At 44.5% G+C, this 21548-nt stretch overlaps 1 protein-coding gene across 1 annotated transcript in view; it reads left to right on the top strand.

The window, feature by feature from the left end:
• The first annotated feature begins 3018 nt into the window (after positions 1 to 3018).
• GARS (glycyl-tRNA synthetase) overlaps positions 3019 to 21548 on the top strand; it is a 32255-nt gene continuing 13725 nt past the window's right edge. The window contains exons 1-8 of the mRNA XM_014945141.1: positions 3019 to 3304; positions 6884 to 6985; positions 9961 to 10063; positions 11115 to 11256; positions 11756 to 11844; positions 17701 to 17777; positions 19671 to 19816; positions 20881 to 21030. Coding sequence (XP_014800627.1) covers positions 3125 to 3304; positions 6884 to 6985; positions 9961 to 10063; positions 11115 to 11256; positions 11756 to 11844; positions 17701 to 17777; positions 19671 to 19816; positions 20881 to 21030 — 989 coding nt within the window. The 5' untranslated portion in view covers positions 3019 to 3124. The remainder of the gene's footprint in view (positions 3305 to 6883; positions 6986 to 9960; positions 10064 to 11114; positions 11257 to 11755; positions 11845 to 17700; positions 17778 to 19670; positions 19817 to 20880; positions 21031 to 21548) is intronic.

The raw sequence follows: 21548 nt of genomic DNA, 5'->3' as shown, positions 1-21548 counted from the left end.
AAGGTCCCTTCCAACCATTCTGTGATTCTATGACTCTTTACTGGGTCTGTGCCCTGGTCCACAGACCCTCCCATCACCAGTGGATCTCCAAACCATTCTGTGATTCTATGATTCTTCTATTCTATGATTCTTCTTCTGGTCCACAGACCCTTCCACCAGCAGTGGATCCGTGAAGCCCTTCCATGCAGCTCTGCACTGATAAAAAGCTTTATTTTTAGCTCCGATATTAGATTCTTGATAATTCCCAGAAATACGTAGCTCTTCCCACTGAAATTGACTTGGACCAGGGTCCAGCTGGCCCTGAGTGTGACCCATTTCTGGGGGTCTGGTTTGTTCAAGGCCTCTCGTTTGCAGCTCTGCTTTGGTGCAAAACACTGCCTAATTTTGGTCCCTTCCTGCACAACGCAGCAGGAATCCAGCAGCATCCCTTGGGTCTGGGGACTCTAAATCACACTGTCAGTCTTCAGCAGTACCTCGGCAAAAGGGACAGTCAGGGTTTCCTTGTGTGATCCCTACCCACCCTCCTCTAACCTTTTTCTCCTTTTTATTCTCCTTTTTCTCCTCCCTTTTCTCCCTTTTTCCCTCCTCCTTTTTCTTCCATTTTTTCTTCTTTTATTGCTTCATTCCTTTATCTAAAAAAAAAACCCGCGACTGTAGAAGTTCAAGTTGACTTTAGAAGTTCAACCCTTATGCGAGCCCAGGGCATGGGCAATCAAACGTGTCATGAAGGATTTGGTCATGAGGCCAGGTCCTACAGCTTGTTTTTGCTCCATAGGTGCTCTCCACCAGAGGCTTTTTAAAGTCCTTTGGGGATAGAGCTGCTCCCCAGCTGGCTGGGAATTGACAGGGAGAAGGTCTTTTTGGCCCTTGTGTTGAGGTTGTCCCATACCAGCCGGCCATGGCGCTGGAAACCCATCCCAGGCTTGTTTCATCTGCAAGGAGAGACGTTGCTGGGGTCAGCAGCATGTGTGAGAAAGGATTTTATCAAGGGGAAAAGGCTCGAGGCACCAGCCTGGCCCATCTCCATCCTTGGCTGCAGCTCCAAGGTGCTGCCCTGGGGACCAAGGCCACGCTGCTGCAGAGAAAGGGAGGAAATCTAGGAGGGTAAAAAAAGGGCATTTTCTGGAGAAGTGCTGCACAGAAGAACCAAGCTGCTCCCGGTCATAGGGTTTTCCCATTTCTCTAGATCTAGCCCACATTTCCTCCATGGTCCCAGCCGGTTTGCCCTCTCCCAATTCCTCCACACAAGCCAGTTTCTTCTGGGACTGATCCACTATCTTCACATCTTCCATCGCCGGGACAAGCTAGAAGGGGCTGTGCGTCCTTCTGCTCCTATCTGCATTGGATTAATTAACAAAAATAATCAGGAATCAAGAGAAGCTCAGCATTAACCTCACGCTAGAGCCGCTTCCAAGTAGGTACGCCAGCGAAATAAAAACAGCAATTTGCAGCTAAATAAAAATAACAATTAAGCATTTGAAATACAAATATACCATTCAGAACAAGCAGATAAATATTCAGATGCGTTCATTACGAGGTGGAAGCTGTCTCTCAAATGAACAGACAGGTACAAAATAGCAGCCTGAATACTCCAATTAAGCCAACATGGCATCAGCACCGGTGCTCCCGGCCCCAAGAGGCGGGAGCGGGTGAAGAGGAGATGGGGAGGAGGATGGAGGCAACGGGGAAAGCATGTGTGGAAGTCGTGCTTGTTTTTTTCAATTGGTCTTAAATTTTGTTTTATGTAACCGGTGTTTGGATTCTCCTTAATGGAAGGCTTTAATACCCAGGGATGGGAAGTTCAGCCTGGAGAAGAGAAAGCTTCAGGGAGAACTTACTGTGGCCTTTCAGTACTTAAAGGGAGCTTATAAGAAAGACAGGGACAGACTTTTTATCAGGGCCTGTTGCAACAAGAGGTAATGGTATTAAACTGAAACTCTGTCCAGAGAAGTTGTGGCTGCCCCATCCCTGGAGGTGTTCAAGACCAGGCTGGATGGAGCTTTGAGCAACCTGGTCTAGTGGGAGGTGTCCCTGGCCATGGTGGGGGGGTTGGAACAAGATGATCTATGATGTGCTTTCCAACCCAAACCACGTCATTCTATGAAAGATGGGAGACTTAGTCTAGATATAAGGAAGAAATTTTTTATGCTGAGGGTGGTTACACATGGGCCCAGGTTGCCCAGAGAGGTGGTAGATGTCCCATCCCTGGAAACATTCTAGGTCAGGGCTCAAGGACAGGGCTCTGAGCAACCTGATCTAGTTGAAGATGTCCCTGCTCATGACAGCGGGGTTGGACAAGATGACTTTAAGGGTCCCTTCCAACCCAACCCATTCCATGATTCTCCTGTGGCACCTGTGCTCCTCACAGCTCCTCATTCTGACATGGGGTTGTCCTTCCCCCCAGGCCAGACCCACCACACTGGTGGCTGCAGGATAAAGCCAGCCCTGGCCTCCTGCCTGCCACCCTCAACCCTGCCCGAGGGGTCCAGCAGCAGAGGGACGACGGCAGCTCAACGGAAAGCAAAACACTGCCGAGCCCAAAAACTACAAAAGCTTTTGGCGCTCAAGCGCGGCGGCTGATTGAAAAAATAACACACACCCTCCCCTCAGCCCCCAAGCGCTGAGTCGGGGTGGGGAGGTGAGGGTGGCTGAGGAACAAGGGGACACGGGTGAGGTGGCCATGTTCCTGTGAGGTGGCCATGTCTGTGTGAGGCAGCGAGCCTCTGTGAGGCGTCCATGTCTCTCCCTGCGAGCCGGCCGTGCGTGTGTGGGGGAAGTCCATGTCTGTGTGAGGGCAGTCAGTGTCTGTGTGAGGGCAGCCCATGCCTGTGCGAGGCAGCGAGCTTCTGTGAGGCGGCCATGTCTGCGTGAGGCAGCCCTTGTCTGCGTGAGGCAGCGAGCCTCCCTCCGGCGGCCATGTCTCTCCCTGTGAGGCGGCCGTCCCCGCGCTCCCCCTACCGACCCGCCGCCGCCTTCCCCGTGCCGAATCTGCGGCGGGAGCGGGCGGGAGCGGGCGGCCTCCGCCGCCGCCCGTGCGGAAAGTGCGGCGGCGGGGCGTCAGCCCGGCTTTACACCGGCCGGGATTTCATCATGCGGTGGGGAGGGCGGCGCGCCGCGCCTCTCCATGCCGCTGCCTCCCCGTAACGCCTTGCCCGCCTTGCCACTGCTGCTCCGCCGCCTGCTCCGCCTCGCCTGCCCTCCCGCCGCCCCGCTCCGCTCCCGGCCCACCCCGGCCACGACCCCCATGGACGGCCCGCAAGCCGAGGCGCTGCTGGCGCCCCTGCGGCAGGCGGTGCGGCTCCAGGTAACCCGCCGCGGCCCGGCTGAGGGGAATGGGAGGGGGTCCCCGATGTGCGGGGTGAGGTGGGGGGGAAACGCGCCGGGGAAGAGCCGCCTGAGGAGAGGTCCGGGCTGGGGGGACGGGGGGTCGGGTGTGTGACAGGCCCGCCGGTACCTCGGCTGGGGTCTGTGGGGAGGGGGACGCTGGCCGCCTCCCCTTCACCCCGGCTTGCGTGGGGTGTCCTTCGGGGGGGTGTTCCCCCTCGGCCCGGCTTGAAACCCCCCCCTGGTTCCGTGCCCCGGGGCACTGCGTAGAGCCCACGCTGGAGGGTCCCCCGGGGGTTTGCCCGGGGGCTTCTGGCCTCTGGGGTCTCCCCGCCGGTGGGCCCTGCCCGGCCCCGGGGGAGCGGGCTGGCGGGCGGTTACGGGGGCGGCCCCGGCCCCTTCCCCTCCCGGTGGCGGCGGTGTGTGTCAGAGCTGTCTGGCAGAACTGGATCCCTGCGTCAGTTCCACCTGGCGATCCTCTCCCGGGCCTCCTGTGCCCAGCCCAGGGCTGGCTCTGTCACGCTTCCCGGGCCCCGCAGCGGGCTCCTCACCTTGTCTTTATAAACCAGCCTGCGTAGGTTTCCTCATCCCACAGGGTCACAGGATGACTTCCCTTTAGAGCTGAGTTTGTGTTGGGTTTTGGAGGTAAATGATATTCTTTAGGGTTGCATATTTGCCCGATGCAGTAAGGGATATTAATTCCTTTGCACATTTTCCGTTTCATCATTCTTATTTTTCTAGCTGTCTCCTATTAGCTAGGACTGCCATTGCATTCTCTTTCCATCTCCCTCACAGATGAAGCTATTATCTTTCGTGTCCTTCTTACCTGAGAAGGATTTGGTTGTCTCTTTATTTCCCAAGTGAATTTCAATCCCCTTGCTGTGTACGTTAATGGCAGTGGAGCCTGCCCGCAGCACATGGAAGTTCCCTTTCCTCCCTTCTTTAGCAGCAAGACCTATGGCCATGGGTTCCCCACATCCTCCTTTAAGTGGCTGAATGCACAGTCTTTTGCTTAGCTGCACACATAGCTATGTGTGTGTCCCACCTATGTGTAGATTCATGCATGTGTTTTCCCATTAAACGAGTGGATTTATGGCCCTCTAATTATACCAGCCACCAGCACTTCAAGGAGTTTTTATTATGAATCATTGTCCAGCATAATGCCTTGGCAAGAGGGCTCCTTGTAAATAAAGTGATGACCTCTAGAACCAGCCAATTTATTTATTTTAAAATGCTGTATCTTGGGTGCTGTCATTGGCCTTTAAAGCATCGATGCACCCCCTCTTCCTGGATTGGGGCAGGAGCGTGGGGTGCCAGGGGAAGGTTTGTGGGTAAATTTGTTATAGCTGGGAGCACAGATATTGTGTCCTACAGCTGACAGCAGTAATTTCCCGAGGTCTTTGCACGAGAGGAAAGGGAAGGAGTAACGCAGATTGGGGGTAGTTGATACCTTACGATGCAGAGGACCTTGTCTGTCGGCTCGCGGAGAAGCGGTTTAATTAAACCTAAGGGACTCAACCTATGGAGGGGAAATGGAGCAGCGTATCTTCCTGCAGCAGTGCCTGATGCAATAAGCTGCCGTGATCCAGGGGTGGATCCCTCTCTGCTTTACTGGTCTATGGGACAAAGCCGCAGCAAAATTTGCCACATCGAGTGCTGCTGTGCACTCCTCCTCTGGGCTGGGCTCGAGATCGTAGCTTTAATTAGATTGAGTCCTGTCAGCAAACATAATTCTTTGCTTCAGTTGTGTTGTTTTTTTTTTTTCCTCCTTGTGTATGTCCGAGGACTCTGTTACTTACAGATCTGGACAAAGAGTTGCTGTGTGCTGCTTTTAGATGCTCAGCAACGAGCAGGGCGATAGCTCTGTTGAGTCAGCAGTAGCTGCTTTTGCTCTCGCCTTGATGTTTTTCCACTCCCGACCCCCCAGCTCAACAAAGACGATTTAGACTTACTACTTTAAAAGAAAAAAAAGAAAAAGATCAGATCCCTCCCTCTGCCACGTTACCCAGGAATGGCAGTTGAAGCCCTCAGCCTTAGAGTGAAACTTTCACGTTTTGGTATAACTAGTTAACAGGAAGGAAACAGCAGATTTTGTTCAGTTCCTGTAGCCGATGGGGTTAGCGAGCCTGACAGGTTCTTATTTTTCTTTCTTTTCTTGGTGTGTTTGTTTTAATGCAGTCTTTTGAGTCTTCCTCCCTTTATTAATAAAATTAGCCTTTGAGCCCTGAGTCTCTGAAGCACTTTTATCTTTTTTAATCTGATTACTGAATGGCAATCTGTGTATTCTCTTCTCTTTGGTTTCTCAGTTGCCTGTCAGAAAACCTCCAAATTTATGAAAAAGCTGGTATTGTGAAAATGTTGTAATCTCTTTGGATTGTTTTGTTGGTTTTTTTGTCTTTTTTTTTTCTTTTTGTTTAATGGAGAAGTGCAAGGTGCAAAAAAAAAGCTGAACTTGGAGCATCTCATTCTTAGAACATCCCACTTGAGAAGGCATTGACATCTCTGTGCTTTTCCCTCCTGGGCCAGCTCCTTTGTCCTTCTCAGTAACTCGAGGTAGACCTTGGTTTTGGCTGAAGAGCAGACTGAAAGGAAGACTTTTAATTAATTTATCTGCAAGAGCAAGCTGGGCAGGACCACTGAGGGTCCCGTTCAGAAAAGCATGCTCTTGGGTATTTGGGGGTTGAGCACTTCCCTGGGATGAAAGGGGAAGATTGTCTGCACAGGGCAAAGGGACCTTTGTGGGACTGTGACAAGGTGATGGTGGTTTGACCTCAGTGTGAGCCCACTGCAGGGTTTTGCTGCACTTGCATATTTAGGCATTGGGGTCTTTTTATGTTTGGTTTTGTTTTTTTTTTTACTCTATTCTTTTCCAAAGTTACTGGACAAGTTTTATAGGCATTGGGGTCTTTTTATGTTTGGTTTTCTTTTTTTTTATCTCTTCTTTTCCAAAGTTACTGGACAAGTTTTTAAAACAGTAACAGTTTTTAGAGATAATGCAATGCCTTCTTTGCTTAGACATTAGGCTAGAAATGTCTGTTTTCTGTGAGACCTTCTTCTAAAAATTTGTGTGCTTATGACAGAGGAAAAGAAGTCTAAAATGGTTATAAATTTTGAAGAAAAAGGAAGGGGTAGAAGGAAGAGAAGCTTTATTACTGTATAACCATCCGAGAATCCATTTAGTGCATCCTCAAAGAAGGAAGAGAAGCTTTATTACTGTATAACCGTCCGAGAATCCATTTAGTGGACAGAAAACTAAGATTTGTGGAAATCTGCTGTGAAGTGGTACAGACAGGAGTATATTTGCACACTGAGATTTAACAACAGGTCTGGGATTTAACAGTAGTGTGAGGGGCATGAATTTCTCTAATGATGTCTAGTTCTGCTGACTCTCAAATGCGTGCTTCTCACATTTGAAGCAGGCTCTTGAGACCTGTGTGGAGAGTGGGAAGGCAGGAGAACCCCCTCTTTTTGGATTGCCAGGGGAGCTGGAAGAAGGAGCATTCTTTTCTATGGCATTCGAAGAAAGAATTATATCTTGTGTTTTGTCTCCTCCTCCTAGGGAGAACTGGTAAGGAAGCTGAAGGAAGAGAAAGCTCCTCAAGCGGACATCGACAGAGCTGTAGCAGAGCTCAAAGCTCGGAAGAGGATCCTAGAAGCAAAGGTGAGTCTGGAAATTAAATTGGAGTTTCACAGTTTTATCACAAAAGCCTTGAAATCTCTACTTGGTGCTTTTTTACAGTATTGGTTTGGGCTAAAGGCTCATAGTGGGGTAGACTGATTCTCTTCTGAAATAGTTTGCAAGTTTCCAACTAGTGGCAATGTCATTCCTTATCTATTATGCTAATTCCTGTTAGTGTTAAATCCCAGTGTGTGAACAAATAAACATGAGGCCACGTTGTTCATAGTCAAAGCTGAAATTCAGTGTATATGTTGTTAATCTTTGTTTATTGCATAGATTTATTTTTTTTTGCACAGTAAGAGGACATGCTGTTCACTGTAGTCAGTTTCATTTTCAGATTCTTTGTGCAGCATTTAAATTCCCAGACTGGCATAGAACATGTTTCTTTAGAAGCCATTTTATTTGTTACAGTTTAAACAAAGTTTTTGGAGAGGTTTCAAGTAGCCTATGGTTTTCCGCAGCCTTAAAGAGAGTGATGTATTGAAATTGTGCCCCTTTTTTAAATGCAACTGTGCTCTGAAAAGTCTTTCTGCAATGAAATGATGGAATTTCAAGTTAGTTTTGTCTCTAGATTGCTAAACAAGTAAAAATACACTTCCTTATCCCACAAGCTTCCCTCCCCTTTTCAGACTGAAATAACAAAAAGAAACTCCTGAAGCTTAAAGACAGTCGAGTGCGTGTATTCACCCAGGAAACTGCGAGGTTCTTTCTAATTTATATTTCGTATAAAAATGATTGTAGCTTTGCCTTGGTGGTACTCTTAAAAATAAATGCATAAATACATAAATCTGCCAACACTTGCCACTAACTTACTGTGAGGATGTGAGCGTAGCTGAACTGAAACCACTTGACCCTATTTGTCCTACAGAGTCACGGGAGGAGCAGTTAACGCTGTCAGGCCTCTTGTCACCAGCCCTTTGCATACATTTAACCCGAGTAAAAAGATGTCATTTTGACTAAGTATTCAGCATAGAACTGTGCTTTGAAACCATCGTGTGAAACCTATATTGATAGCTAGGGCGTAAATAGTTTTTAGATGTTTTCCCAATTCTGTTTCCCAGCCCTCGGAAGCCTGACGCAGAGAGATGTAGCGAGGCAGGTTTGGAGCCCTGGTATCCCCGGGAGCCCCACCTCTCCCTTGGAAGGGTGCCGGGAGGATGCAGGCGTGCTTGCCAGTTACACAATTTGTGTGGGCTGTGTCCCTGTCAGCGCAAGAATGACCTTGCAAAGGCAGTGTCTGCCCTTCTGAGTGCAGCTCTCCAATGTGGTCTTTCTCTCTCGACGATTTTTTCCAGCAATGCAGCGCGGTCGCTTGCAGCTTTAGCAGAAGGCAGGGCTGTGAATGTTCGTTAGCTCCAGCAGCTGCTGGTACATTTTTCAAGCCCACTTAAAGATAGCAGAATGGCTCTGAATTTGAAGCTTTGAACAGGGCAGAGCAGTTGAGTGTTTAAGATTCCTTGGCTTTATGTCCTCACACCGTGTCTTTAGGCGGTAGATGATTCTGCTCCTATACAGGGTCTTTCTTCCCCTTCAAGGCTAACACAGGCACTTTTCTGCCTTCTCTTTATGAATATATTTATGTTTATGAATGCATGCCGTATAGAAGAGACTGTTTCTTTGATTTCTGCACCAGTTCATTAACTATTCTCTTCAGGCAGTAGAACAGGGGCTCTACAGAATTGTGTACCTGCTCCAGTTACTGCCGTGCTGCTGGCCATTTCTCCCTGCCAGTTCAGGATTGGGCTGTGTCACCATTCCTTTCCTTCTGTCCATCTCTGGGCAAAACCCACCCTTTCTCTTAAGAAACCCTGGTCATTGTGAAATGTGATTCTGCATTTTTTAGGCCAAATGGGTTCCCTTTCTCTGCTTTAAAAGTACTGTTCTGGTGCTTCCTCTTGTGTGTACTCTGTCTTTGACTCTCTCGTGCAAAGTTACTCCTTGGCTTATGCTAATTCATGGGAGCAGCAGAGGGACAGTGCTTTTAACATTAGACCACGTTTATTTGTCTTTATAGGTGATCAAAAAAGAAAAGTTTGAAATTAGTGGTCATACTATACTTCTTATTACCAAAAGTCTGTTCAAAATGATAGTGCTAACCACTTGGCAGGATCTGAATTAATTTGTTGAACTTCCTGGCTTAACTCTGCTTCTATTATCAAAACGTCTTTGTTGAAGAAAATGTTTCAAGTCTGTTGACTTCACTAATGGGGTTGGTTGCAAAAATCATAGGTTTTCAGCTGAAATAGTGAGTCTGCCGTAAAACTTTTTCACAGAACCTAGTCAGGCACTTTGTCACTAAGGTTTCTGTGTGCACGGGGCTGTGTTTGTGAAAGCCTACTTTTTGCAAATAGATTCTTCATACAACTAGCTAAATAGCTCAATACAACTAGCTCTGCTTTGGCAGAGCACAAAGATGATGTTCATAATCTTTGTGGTTAAAATTCATTTATGTGAGGAACACTTCATTGAAAGCTTCATATATACCGAGAGTTAGATGTTTGCAGTCTGTGCTAGTCGCTTTAAGCTCTTTTTCTAGTGAGGAGAGGGAAATAGGTCAGAAGAATTGCTTTAGAAGTGGCCATTTCTCTCCACTCATTGTAAAGACAGCTGAGGATAATTAGCTCAGACTTAGTTGTCTGAAAGTTAGGGCGGATGAGTCTGCTTCGAGTGTGTAAAATGCTGCATTCAGACAATCACGTTCATCACTGAGCGCTTGAATCTCAGTGCGTCTGCTTCGAGTGTGTAAAATGCTGCATTCAGACAGACAATCACGTTCATCATTGAGCGCTTGAATCTCAGTGTGACCATTCCTCTATAGAAAATGAGCATGTTGGCAGGATACCTTTTGCTTCAAAATGGTCTTTACAGACTTTTGACTCGTAGTATTGAATGGAGAGGACTTGTCCTCCTGCCAGAAATGGGAATTATTAACTGGTTTTGGTTTGCTTGAATTACAGGAGCTGGCCTTACAGCCCAAAGATGACATTGTGGACAGAGCTAAAATGGAAGACACCCTGAAAAGGAGGTTTTTCTATGATCAAGCCTTTTCTATTTATGGAGGTACAGATTTGAAGAAATTTACATTTTTTAATCCCTTGAGGCTAATGTTCTGGTCTTTCTTGTGATGTGAAATACTGTACTCTTGCAATCTTATATTAATACAACATAAAATAATTGTTTTTAAAGTTGGCTTTAAACTGTCCTGCTTGAGTCTGTAAGCCTTTCAAAAGTTTTCCCCTTCCTAAAGTCTCTGGGTCAGGAGGTGATTCAAAATTAGTCTTTTGCTTTCTGAATGCAAATGAGCAGACTTTAGTATGTGAGTTCTGAGCATTACATTGTAAAGGACTTTTTCTTTACAGAGAGGTAGGGTGTTTTGGCTTTTAAGGAGGCGATCAGCTTATTTCCTCATAACCATTCTTCTCTGTTTGAGCTTTCCTTGGCAAAGTAATGCTCAAAACTACTGTGAACTTTAGAACTTGTTAACCTAATGAACTTTGTCAATGAACTTTATGGAACAGGTGAACAACTGTGGCTGTTAAACCTCTTCAGATAGCTGATTTGAGGCAGGTTGGGGTGAGCAGGGGCAGCACAGTGCCTGCATAGTTACTGCTCTTTCACCTAAAATACTAAAATAAATACTCTGGGTTATTTTATTGTCTTTTTCTTTCTTTTGATCATCTTTGTACTTAAAATAGTGATTGGCAGATATACTTTATTGCTGACAAAAACCATTGCTTGGGCCCATGCATTATCACTTCTTCTGTATTCGGATTGCTCCCACAAAACTCTCCACAGAATATAATCCGTTGGTGGAGGGAATGTGGCTTTTCCAGTTGTTGGTTGCAGGAATTTATCAGTTTCAGCTTCTACCTGATGCCCCAGTGGCAGTGTCCATCTAGGTGCTTCACAGAGTTTGCTTTCAACCTTTATGTCATGGGACACCATTCCATATTCTGTTCAGCCCAGAGAAGCTGATGCTTCATGGTCAGAAAATTGCCTCAGGCTTAAACCAGCTGGTGGAAACACTGAGAATGGAGGACTTATCCTCCAAACAATGCAGGTTCATACAGTCTGGCACCCTCCACATTTTTATACCTTTTTCTTTTTGCAGGTGTCAGCGGTCTGTATGACTTTGGGCCTGTTGGGTGTGCTTTGAAGAACAACATCATCCAGGCATGGAGGCAGCACTTTATTCAGGAAGAGCAAATCCTGGAGATTGACTGTACCATGCTCACACCAGAGCCTGTTCTGAAGTAAATATGAGTCTATTGTCATAGTTGCATTTTACAGTCTTCTGTAAAATTACCCAGAGGGATCTTGAGACTGGGTCACCCAATTTCATACCCCATTGCAGTACAAAATAATTAGGTATCAGTTCACAGGTCAGTGTGAGAAGCTGTTGTTCCATAAATCAGGGAGAGCAGTGGGACTCGTGTCTAGGAGTCTAATGTCTTAATGTCTCCTACGTAGGAAATTGCCATTATACCTTTTTCTAAAAGATCAAGGCGACAAGAAAAAGGATTAGGTGATGTTTTAAGATTTAGGTGTATTGGTACTTTCTCACAGATCAGATTTTCTGTGGGATAGTACTGGTTAATGTGAATATATAACCTGAAGCAAGAGTGAGCCTGCAGTTTGGGTGCATAGTTTGAAGGGCTTCTCTTTGATAATGGTGTGTGCACTGGGATCACTCAATACCCAGAGCTGTCCTGTGGCAGCTTTCACGTTTCTTATTTGTACCATCTTTTCTAGGACTTCTGGCCATGTAGACAAGTTTGCTGACTTCATGGTGAAAGATGTGAAAAATGGGGAATGTTTTCGTGCTGATCATCTCTTAAAAGGTATGGGTTTGTTCCAATTTTTCTTCTATGATTACAGTTTAAACAAAGTTTTTGGAGAGGTTTCAAGTAGCCTATGGTTTTCCGCAGCCTTAAAGAGAGTGATGTATTGAAATTGTGCCCCTTTTTTAAATGCAACTGTGCTCTGAAAAGTCTTTCTGCAATGAAATGATGGAATTTCAAGTTAGTTTTGTCTCTAGATTGCTAAACAAGTAAAAATACACTTCCTTATCCCACAAGCTTCCCTCCCCTTTTCAGACTGAAATAACAAAAAGAAGCTCTTGAAGCTTAAAGACAGTCGAGTGCGTGTATTCACCCAGGAAACTGCGAGGTTCTTTCTAATTTATATTTCGTATAAAAATGATTGTAGCTTTGCCTTGGTGGTACTCTTAAAAATAAATGCATAAATACATAAATCTGCCAACACTTGCCACTAACTTACTGTGAGGATGTGAGCGTAGCTGAACTGAAACCACTTGACCCTATTTGTCCTACAGAGTCACGGGAGGAGCAGTTAACGCTGTCAGGCCTCTTGTCACCAGCCCTTTGCATACATTTAACCCGAGTAAAAAGATGTCATTTTGACTAAGTATTCAGCATAGAACTGTGCTTTGAAACCATCGTGTGAAACCTATATTGATAGCTAGGGCGTAAATAGTTTTTAGATGTTTTCCCAATTCTGTTTCCCAGCCCTCGGAAGCCTGACGCAGAGAGATGTAGCGAGGCAGGTTTGGAGCCCTGGTATCCCCGGGAGCCCCACCTCTCCCTTGGAAGGGTGCCGGGAGGATGCAGGCGTGCTTGCCAGTTACACAATTTGTGTGGGCTGTGTCCCTGTCAGCGCAAGAATGACCTTGCAAAGGCAGTGTCTGCCCTTCTGAGTGCAGCTCTCCAATGTGGTCTTTCTCTCTCGACGATTTTTTCCAGCAATGCAGCGCGGTCGCTTGCAACTTTAGCAGAAGGCAGGGCTGTGAATGTTCGTTAGCTCCAGCAGCTGCTGGTACATTTTTCAAGCCCACTTAAAGATAGCAGAATGGCTCTGAATTTGAAGCTTTGAACAGGGCAGAGCAGTTGAGTGTTTAAGATTCCTTGGCTTTATGTCCTCACACCGTGTCTTTAGGCGGTAGATGATTCTGCTCCTATACAGGGTCTTTCTTCCCCTTCAAGGCTAACACAGGCACTTTTCTGCCTTCTCTTTATGAATATATTTATGTTTATGAATGCATGCCGTATAGAAGAGACTGTTTCTTTGATTTCTGCACCAGTTCATTAACTATTCTCTTCAGGCAGTAGAACAGGGGCTCTACAGAATTGTGTACCTGCTCCAGTTACTGCCGTGCTGCTGGCCATTTCTCCCTGCCAGTTCAGGATTGGGCTGTGTCACCATTCCTTTCCTTCTGTCCATCTCTGGGCAAAACCCACCCTTTCTCTTAAGAAACCCTGGTCATTGTGAAATGTGATTCTGCATTTTTTAGGCCAAATGGGTTCCCTTTCTCTGCTTTAAAAGTACTGTTCTGGTGCTTCCTCTTGTGTGTACTCTGTCTTTGACTCTCTCGTGCAAAGTTACTCCTTGGCTTATGCTAATTCATGGGAGCAGCAGAGGGACAGTGCTTTTAACATTAGACCACGTTTATTTGTCTTTATAGGTGATCAAAAAAGAAAAGTTTGAAATTAGTGGTCATACTATACTTCTTATTACCAAAAGTCTGTTCAAAATGATAGTGCTAACCACTTGGCAGGATCTGAATTAATTTGTTGAACTTCCTGGCTTAACTCTGCTTCTATTATCAAAACGTCTTTGTTGAAGAAAATGTTTCAAGTCTGTTGACTTCACTAATGGGGTTGGTTGCAAAAATCATAAGTTTTCAGCTGAAATAGTGAGTCTGCTGTAAAACTTTTTCACAGAACCTAGTCAGGCACTTTGTCACTAAGGTTTCTGTGTGCACGGGGCTGTGTTTGTGAAAGCCTACTTTTTGCAAATAGATTCTTCATACAACTAGCTAAATAGCTCAATACAACTAGCTCTGCTTTGGCAGAGCACAAAGATGATGTTCATAATCTTTGTGGTTAAAATTCATTTATGTGAGGAACACTTCATTGAAAGCTTCATATATACCGAGAGTTAGATGGTTGCAGTCTGTGCTAGTCGCTTTAAGCTCTTTTTCTAGTGAGGAGAGGGAAATAGGTCAGAAGAATTGCTTTAGAAGTGGCCATTTCTCTCCACTCATTGTAAAGACAGCTGAGGATAATTAGCTCAGACTTAGTTGTCTGAAAGTTAGGGCGGATGAGTCTGCTTCGAGTGTGTAAAATGCTGCATTCAGACAGACAATCACGTTCATCATTGAGCGCTTGAATCTCAGTGTGACCATTCCTCTATAGAAAATGAGCATGTTGGCAGGATACCTTTTGCTTCAAAATGGTCTTTACAGACTTTTGACTCGTAGTATTGAATGGAGAGGACTTGTCCTCCTGCCAGAAATGGGAATTATTAACTGGTTTTGGTTTGCTTGAATTACAGGAGCTGGCCTTACAGCCCAAAGATGACATTGTGGACAGAGCTAAAATGGAAGACACCCTGAAAAGGAGGTTTTTCTATGATCAAGCCTTTTCTATTTATGGAGGTACAGATTTGAAGAAATTTACATTTTTTAATCCCTTGAGGCTAATGTTCTGGTCTTTCTTGTGATGTGAAATACTGTACTCTTGCAATCTTATATTAATACAACATAAAATAATTGTTTTTAAAGTTGGCTTTAAACTGTCCTGCTTGAGTCTGTAAGCCTTTCAAAAGTTTTCCCCTTCCTAAAGTCTCTGGGTCAGGAGGTGATTCAAAATTAGTCTTTTGCTTTCTGAATGCAAATGAGCAGACTTTAGTATGTGAGTTCTGAGCATTACATTGTAAAGGACTTTTTCTTTACAGAGAGGTAGGGTGTTTTGGCTTTTAAGGAGGCGATCAGCTTATTTCCTCATAACCATTCTTCTCTGTTTGAGCTTTCCTTGGCAAAGTAATGCTCAAAACTACTGTGAACTTTAGAACTTGTTAACCTAATGAACTTTGTCAATGAACTTTATGGAACAGGTGAACAACTGTGGCTGTTAAACCTCTTCAGATAGCTGATTTGAGGCAGGTTGGGGTGAGCAGGGGCAGCACAGTGCCTGCATAGTTACTGCTCTTTCACCTAAAATACTAAAATAAATACTCTGGGTTATTTTATTGTCTTTTTCTTTCTTTTGATCATCTTTGTACTTAAAATAGTGATTGGCAGATATACTTTATTGCTGACAAAAACCATTGCTTGGGCCCATGCATTATCACTTCTTCTGTATTCGGATTGCTCCCACAAAACTCTCCACAGAATATAATCCGTTGGTGGAGGGAATGTGGCTTTTCCAGTTGTTGGTTGCAGGAATTTATCAGTTTCAGCTTCTACCTGATGCCCCAGTGGCAGTGTCCATCTAGGTGCTTCACAGAGTTTGCTTTCAACCTTTATGTCATGGGACACCATTCCATATTCTGTTCAGCCCAGAGAAGCTGATGCTTCATGGTCAGAAAATTGCCTCAGGCTTAAACCAGCTGGTGGAAACACTGAGAATGGAGGACTTATCCTCCAAACAATGCAGGTTCATACAGTCTGGCACCCTCCACATTTTTATACCTTTTTCTTTTTGCAGGTGTCAGCGGTCTGTATGACTTTGGGCCTGTTGGGTGTGCTTTGAAGAACAACATCATCCAGGCATGGAGGCAGCACTTTATTCAGGAAGAGCAAATCCTGGAGATTGACTGTACCATGCTCACACCAGAGCCTGTTCTGAAGTAAATATGAGTCTATTGTCATAGTTGCATTTTACAGTCTTCTGTAAAATTACCCAGAGGGATCTTGAGACTGGGTCACCCAATTTCATACCCCATTGCAGTACAAAATAATTAGGTATCAGTTCACAGGTCAGTGTGAGAAGCTGTTGTTCCATAAATCAGGGAGAGCAGTGGGACTCGTGTCTAGGAGTCTAATGTCTTAATGTCTCCTACGTAGGAAATTGCCATTATACCTTTTTCTAAAAGATCAAGGCGACAAGAAAAAGGATTAGGTGATGTTTTAAGATTTAGGTGTATTGGTACTTTCTCACAGATCAGATTTTCTGTGGGATAGTACTGGTTAATGTGAATATATAACCTGAAGCAAGAGTGAGCCTGCAGTTTGGGTGCATAGTTTGAAGGGCTTCTCTTTGATAATGGTGTGTGCACTGGGATCACTCAATACCCAGAGCTGTCCGGTGGCAGCTTTCACGTTTCTTATTTGTACCCTCTTTTCCAGGACTTCTGGCCATGTAGACAAGTTTGCTGACTTCATGGTGAAAGATGTGAAAAATGGGGAATGTTTTCGTGCTGATCATCTCTTAAAAGGTATGGGTTTGTTCCAAGGCTGCATGGGCTTGGGGATTTCTTGCAGTGGTACAAACATGGGAAAAGAGTATCTCTCTCAAGGAAGACCAGTTGGTGTAGCCAGTCTGTAGCCAGTCTTTCATACTTGTGTTTGTAATTCATTAATCATACCGTAGCAAAGATCCTGTAAGTTCTCAGTTCCACCCAAAGGTTGTGTTAATGTCTTAAATGAGGTACAGGATCTCTAGTGCAAACATAGTTGGGTCTCTTTTTACAAAATCCTGTGTCATAAAAGATTACTGTGTGTCTAAGCTGAGGGCTCCCTATGTATCAAGGGTCCTGTTCTCTACCATATTCTGGTCTTGGTTTCCTTGAGTTTTAGTGTATTTTTGCTGAGAACTGACAAATGATTTAATGATGATATAAGGGGACAGAGCATGTTTTCCCTATGTAAAGGTCAGTTGCACAGCAGGTACTGACTTTCATATATCTTAGAATTCAGCTCTCTTTCGGGAACGCTAAGTAGACTTCAGGCATTTCTTAGGTTTGCAAAGTCTTCACGCTTCTTTCCGGTTATTGATAAAAATTTGTTTAAAAACCAACCAAACAAACAAATCACATGAAGGAATCTTAGAAATAAAAAACCTGTCTGAAAGGTTTTTCATATACAGCTCCATTGTGAAAGGAGGGATTGTTCCGCTCTTGGTTTAAGTGGGTTTTGGTCTCTAGTTTTCTAGCCTTCTCCTTGGAAGTTAAGAATGTAGAACAATCTATATTGGCATTAAAGCTGCTCTCATAATACTCAGAATTTTTCTTCTATGAAAAAAAAAAAACCCAAAAGAAGTCCATCTAACATCTGCCCACATTGGACACTGCACAGCATCATAAACAACAGTGTCCCTGTCTCTTCTGCAGCCCATCCCTGGTGAGCAGCCACCTGCTGTTACTGCCACTAAAAAGTCAGATTGCTTTTTTTGAGTGGGAGTGGGAAGTCTTGGCATCACTGTCTGCCTTTGTGTCTCACGGAGGATGTTGTGCTGTGACGTGGAATGCAGTCTGACCCTGCTGTACCAAGTCAGTATGTGCCTCTGAGTGCATTTGGATAAAATCAGCCTTGCTGGCCTGGGATCAGACGTTGCTTTTAATTTCCAGTCTGTATAGAAAGAAAAAAAAAAAAAAGGAGAAAGAGACTACAAAGCCATTGCCTGGGTTTAGAGGAATGAGTATTGGAAATAAATTAGATAATGACCTGTTTTCCCTGTGGCACACGAGGACAGCGAACTGGTGATGCTCTTCAGCTGTAGGTCAGCATTGCCCTGATGACATGAGTGGAATTACCCTGATAGACACTAGCAAGACAAGCAGTGGACATACATACACTTATGCTCATGCTGGAGGGTCCTCCTGATTTGTCCAGCTTTAGGCTGGGGTCAGTGATGGGGTTGCTGTATAAACTCACTGCTCGTTTTTCTTGTTTGCAGCTCACCTGCAAAAGCTTATGTCTGACAAGAAGTGCACAGCAGAAAAAAAGGCAGAAATGGAAAATGTTCTAACGCAGGTAGGTGCCTGCGTGGGGAGGTGAATGCTTCAGGGATGTGTGTGTAGCAGAGGAAGTGTGATGCACACAGTCCAGAGGCAGTGTCCCTTCTGTGTCTGTAAAGATGCTCACAAGTCTTTACCTCAGAAGTACTTGTAGGCTGTACATGCTCCTAAATGCTGAAAACTTGCTGGTTACCAAATTCTGTAAACTTGCTGGTTAATTGCATCTCCCTTCTTCTGCCATTTTGGGAAGTTATTGCTATCATATTAGTCTCCTGAATGTTGGATGTAAAGATGCTCACAAGTCTTTACCTCAGAGGTACTTGTAGGCTGTACACGCTCCTAAATGCTGAAAACTTGCTGGTTTCCAAATTCTGTAAACTTGCTGGTTAATTGTATCTCCCTTCTTCTTCTTCTATTTTGGGAAGTTATTGATATTATATTAGTCTCCTGAATGTTGGGTGGATAGGGCTGAAGCTCAGTCCTTGGAGCTGCTCTGCTCTGCTTCACTTCACACCCTGCCAAAAGCCTTTTCTTTCTGAATCCCCTGTTTACCTTTGTCAATCCCTCACTGGGGGTTTATGATACAAAGGAGCAGAGACAGATGAGAAGTTTTCTCAGGATTTTTCTGAATCACCTTAGCACTGAACTGGTGTGTTTTAAAGTTGTCTCGGCTTTGAAGCACTTGAGATTTGTTCTTCTGTCTGTAGCACCCTGCACAGATTTTTCCTGTGTTTACTGTGAGAATAGTTGGTGCTCCAGGCTGACATTCCTGAGCTGCTGTACAGACATTTGCCTTTATTTTTTTATTTGTTTTTCTTGCTTTGTTTTTTAATGTGTTTTTTTCTCATGACTTCTAGGATAAATGCTTCCAGAACCATGCATAAAATGAATATTTCCTTCCAGAAAGAGCAACTTTTTTTTTTCAGTGTGTTGCATCACTGAACAGCTGTCATTAGGTTTTCCACACTACAACACTGAACTTTGACCATCCTTTAGGGGAATTCTTCTATTAATAAAGTCTTTTTTTTATCTCCTGTCTTGAGCTTTCTCTGATATATGCAGAATCATGACAATTAATGCTAGAAGTAGCTCATTTGATTTTAAACTTGAGTGTTAAATCATTGCTGTACTGTTCAGTATAGATCATAATTAAGTCTAGAAACTACATTTAAATGTACATTTGCAAAAGGCACATAAATGGACAAAACAGTGCCAGAAATTGCAGTTTTTGTGTGGTTAGATTGCAGTTAGATCTGTATTCTGCTACTGCTTGATTCCCATCTTCCAGAGAAAGGGGAAGGTAGGGACCTGGAAGATTATCCCACTTTTGAAAGCTTCCAGTCGTTACCCAGTTGCTTTCAGAGCAAATGGAAAATGTTTCACCAAGAATCCCTGTGCTGCAGATCAGCTCTAAAAGGGAGAATCTACTGCATAGCTTGAATATTGCGTTTCATGCAGCAGAAGAAAGAAAAATTAATGCAGACAAAACACTGCAGAAATTTTAGCCTTCTTTTCATTGCTGCGTTTCTTTTCCTTCCCAACACACTGCACCCCATGTTTTAGCTGAAACTGTTCAAAAGAAGCTGCTGGTGGGTGGTGATGCAGTCCCAATGACTTTTCTTCTTCCTTACACCCACTCTTATGCTCAGTGCTTGCATTTCTATTTAGAGTTCAGACTTTCTGTGGTATGACTGAGTCGTGGACCTAAATTACTAGAACGAGTTTGCTGATAAGCAGGGTATTCTTCTATCATTGGTTCAAACTTCACCTTGCTGGAAAATTTAGGTTCAAAGGAAATAGTCTGGGTGGATGATTCAGAGCTGTGAATCACACTTGGTAAAACATGAAGAGGACATTCTTTCCTGTTATTTTGTCTAGTAATTCAAATTCTCCTGTGTTTTGATATTAGTTGGACAATTACGGCCAGCAAGAACTTGCAGATCTCTTTGTGAACTACAATGTGAAGTCACCTATCACTGGGAATGACCTGTCCCCTCCTGTTTCTTTCAATCTGATGTTCAAGACCTCCATTGGGCCTGGAGGAAACATGCCCGGGTAGGTACTAATCTCATTGTGCTCACACTCTCTCTTCTTCGTCGATCATAATCTCTCACTTCAGAGATCAACAAAGTCTCATCAGGATGGAAATATGCAATTTCTTCTTGAGTAGCCTTCCCCTGCCTTTCAGTCCCAGTCTTCTCTGGCAGGTTGGCATTCCTTGGACTCTTGGTGAAAGGTGCAAGAAACAAGGAGCTGTTGCAGCATTATGAAAATCCCTGAAGCAGGCAGACTTTGTGGATCACAGCAATGCCCTTACTGGTTGGAGCTGTTTCCATAAAGCCAGTTAAGGTTGGGTTCTCAATTGTCAGTGACTTCAAGGCTATAGAGAACCTGCTTCATTGTACCTGTTTCAGGATGAAGGTGTGATCCAGTGTGGCATCATTTTCTAGGTGTTTGTAGTTATTCTGTGAGAATGTACAGGCTGTTGCCTTGAGCTGGGGTCTCCGAAACTAAAACTGAAACCCCCATTGAAGAGAATATGATTCTTGTATATCCTTTGGGATGGCATCAGAGATGCATGTCATTTGTGTTCTCCAGAGCAGTACATCAAATAGTCTGTGTAGGTGGTATCCTCTGTGGAAGTCTCAGCTCACTGGAGGGGTTGTAGGGGCCTTACACTAAAGCCGCTTCACAGTTTGTAACAGCAAAGGCATAGTCATGGTTTGCCTGCAAAATCCATTTTTGTAAGCAGCCTGGTACAGGTCAGGCCTACATAGAAAAGGCAAAGGGAGGGTACCTTCCCTCTGACCTCTGTGCTGTACACTGTATTTCATGCAAACACCTTTTTCCATTCCATACTTGCACCTCAAAAGCAGCCAAGTCATTCAGTTTACTTTGGGGAGTAACTATGGAGTGCTGTGTTTGGGCTGCAGCTGATGCCTGTTTGTTTTTTTCCCCTCAATCTGTTGCTTCATTGTTTTGTGTCTGAAGTTAAAAGACTCAAGAGAAAAAGTACGACCTTTATGTTTTCTAGTAACTGTGTTTTTCTTTTCTCTCTGCTTTCCCCACCCTTTTATCTTCCTGATTATTTTTTTTTGCTCTTCCCCATCTTCTTTCAGCTATCTGAGGCCAGAAACTGCACAGGGAATATTCCTCAACTTCAAGCGTCTTCTGGAGTTTAACCAAGGCAAACTGCCTTTTGCTGCTGCCCAGATTGGAAATTCCTTCAGAAATGAAATCTCACCCCGCTCCGGCCTTATCAGAGTGAGGTACTGCACATTTTCTCTTTCAAACAGAAGGGGACCTGGGAGCAGGTGGCACCTCCCTTGTGTTCCAGTGTTTGTACATGATTGTTTCCCATTAGGGCTTTCTTCCAGAGGATTTCTGATAATGTGCCCAAGGGTTCACAAGCAAAGAACTCATTTAGTTAAGGTTTTACCTATGGAATTCTCTCTAAGCCTGGCTGGTGGGAAGTAGGATCTCTGAAATAGCTGTTGCATTAGAAACACCTAGATTAAAATCAGTTTTACTAACAAAATTTGGCTTCCATCAAAATCCAAACAAATCATACTAAAGGTAGCTGTGTTCTCTACAGGACATGTGGCTTTGCTTGTTTAATTATGTCCACGTGATTTACTTTAAAACTGGAATCTGGAATTCAAATGTGATTGACCTTGCAGCAGCATTTCCTTGTCTGGGGAAACCTGCAGATCTGCGGCTTACTGCGGAGAGGAAGTTGGGAGATAACCTGATGTGTGCTTGTGTCCCAAGATCAGGCAGGCAGGAA

Source organism: Calidris pugnax, unplaced genomic scaffold, assembly GCF_001431845.1.
Source record: "Calidris pugnax isolate Ruff unplaced genomic scaffold, ASM143184v1 scaffold54, whole genome shotgun sequence".
NCBI lineage: Eukaryota > Metazoa > Chordata > Aves > Charadriiformes > Scolopacidae > Calidris > Calidris pugnax.
Note: the sequence above shows the minus strand (reverse complement) of the source record. Positions and strands in the feature narration are given on the sequence as shown.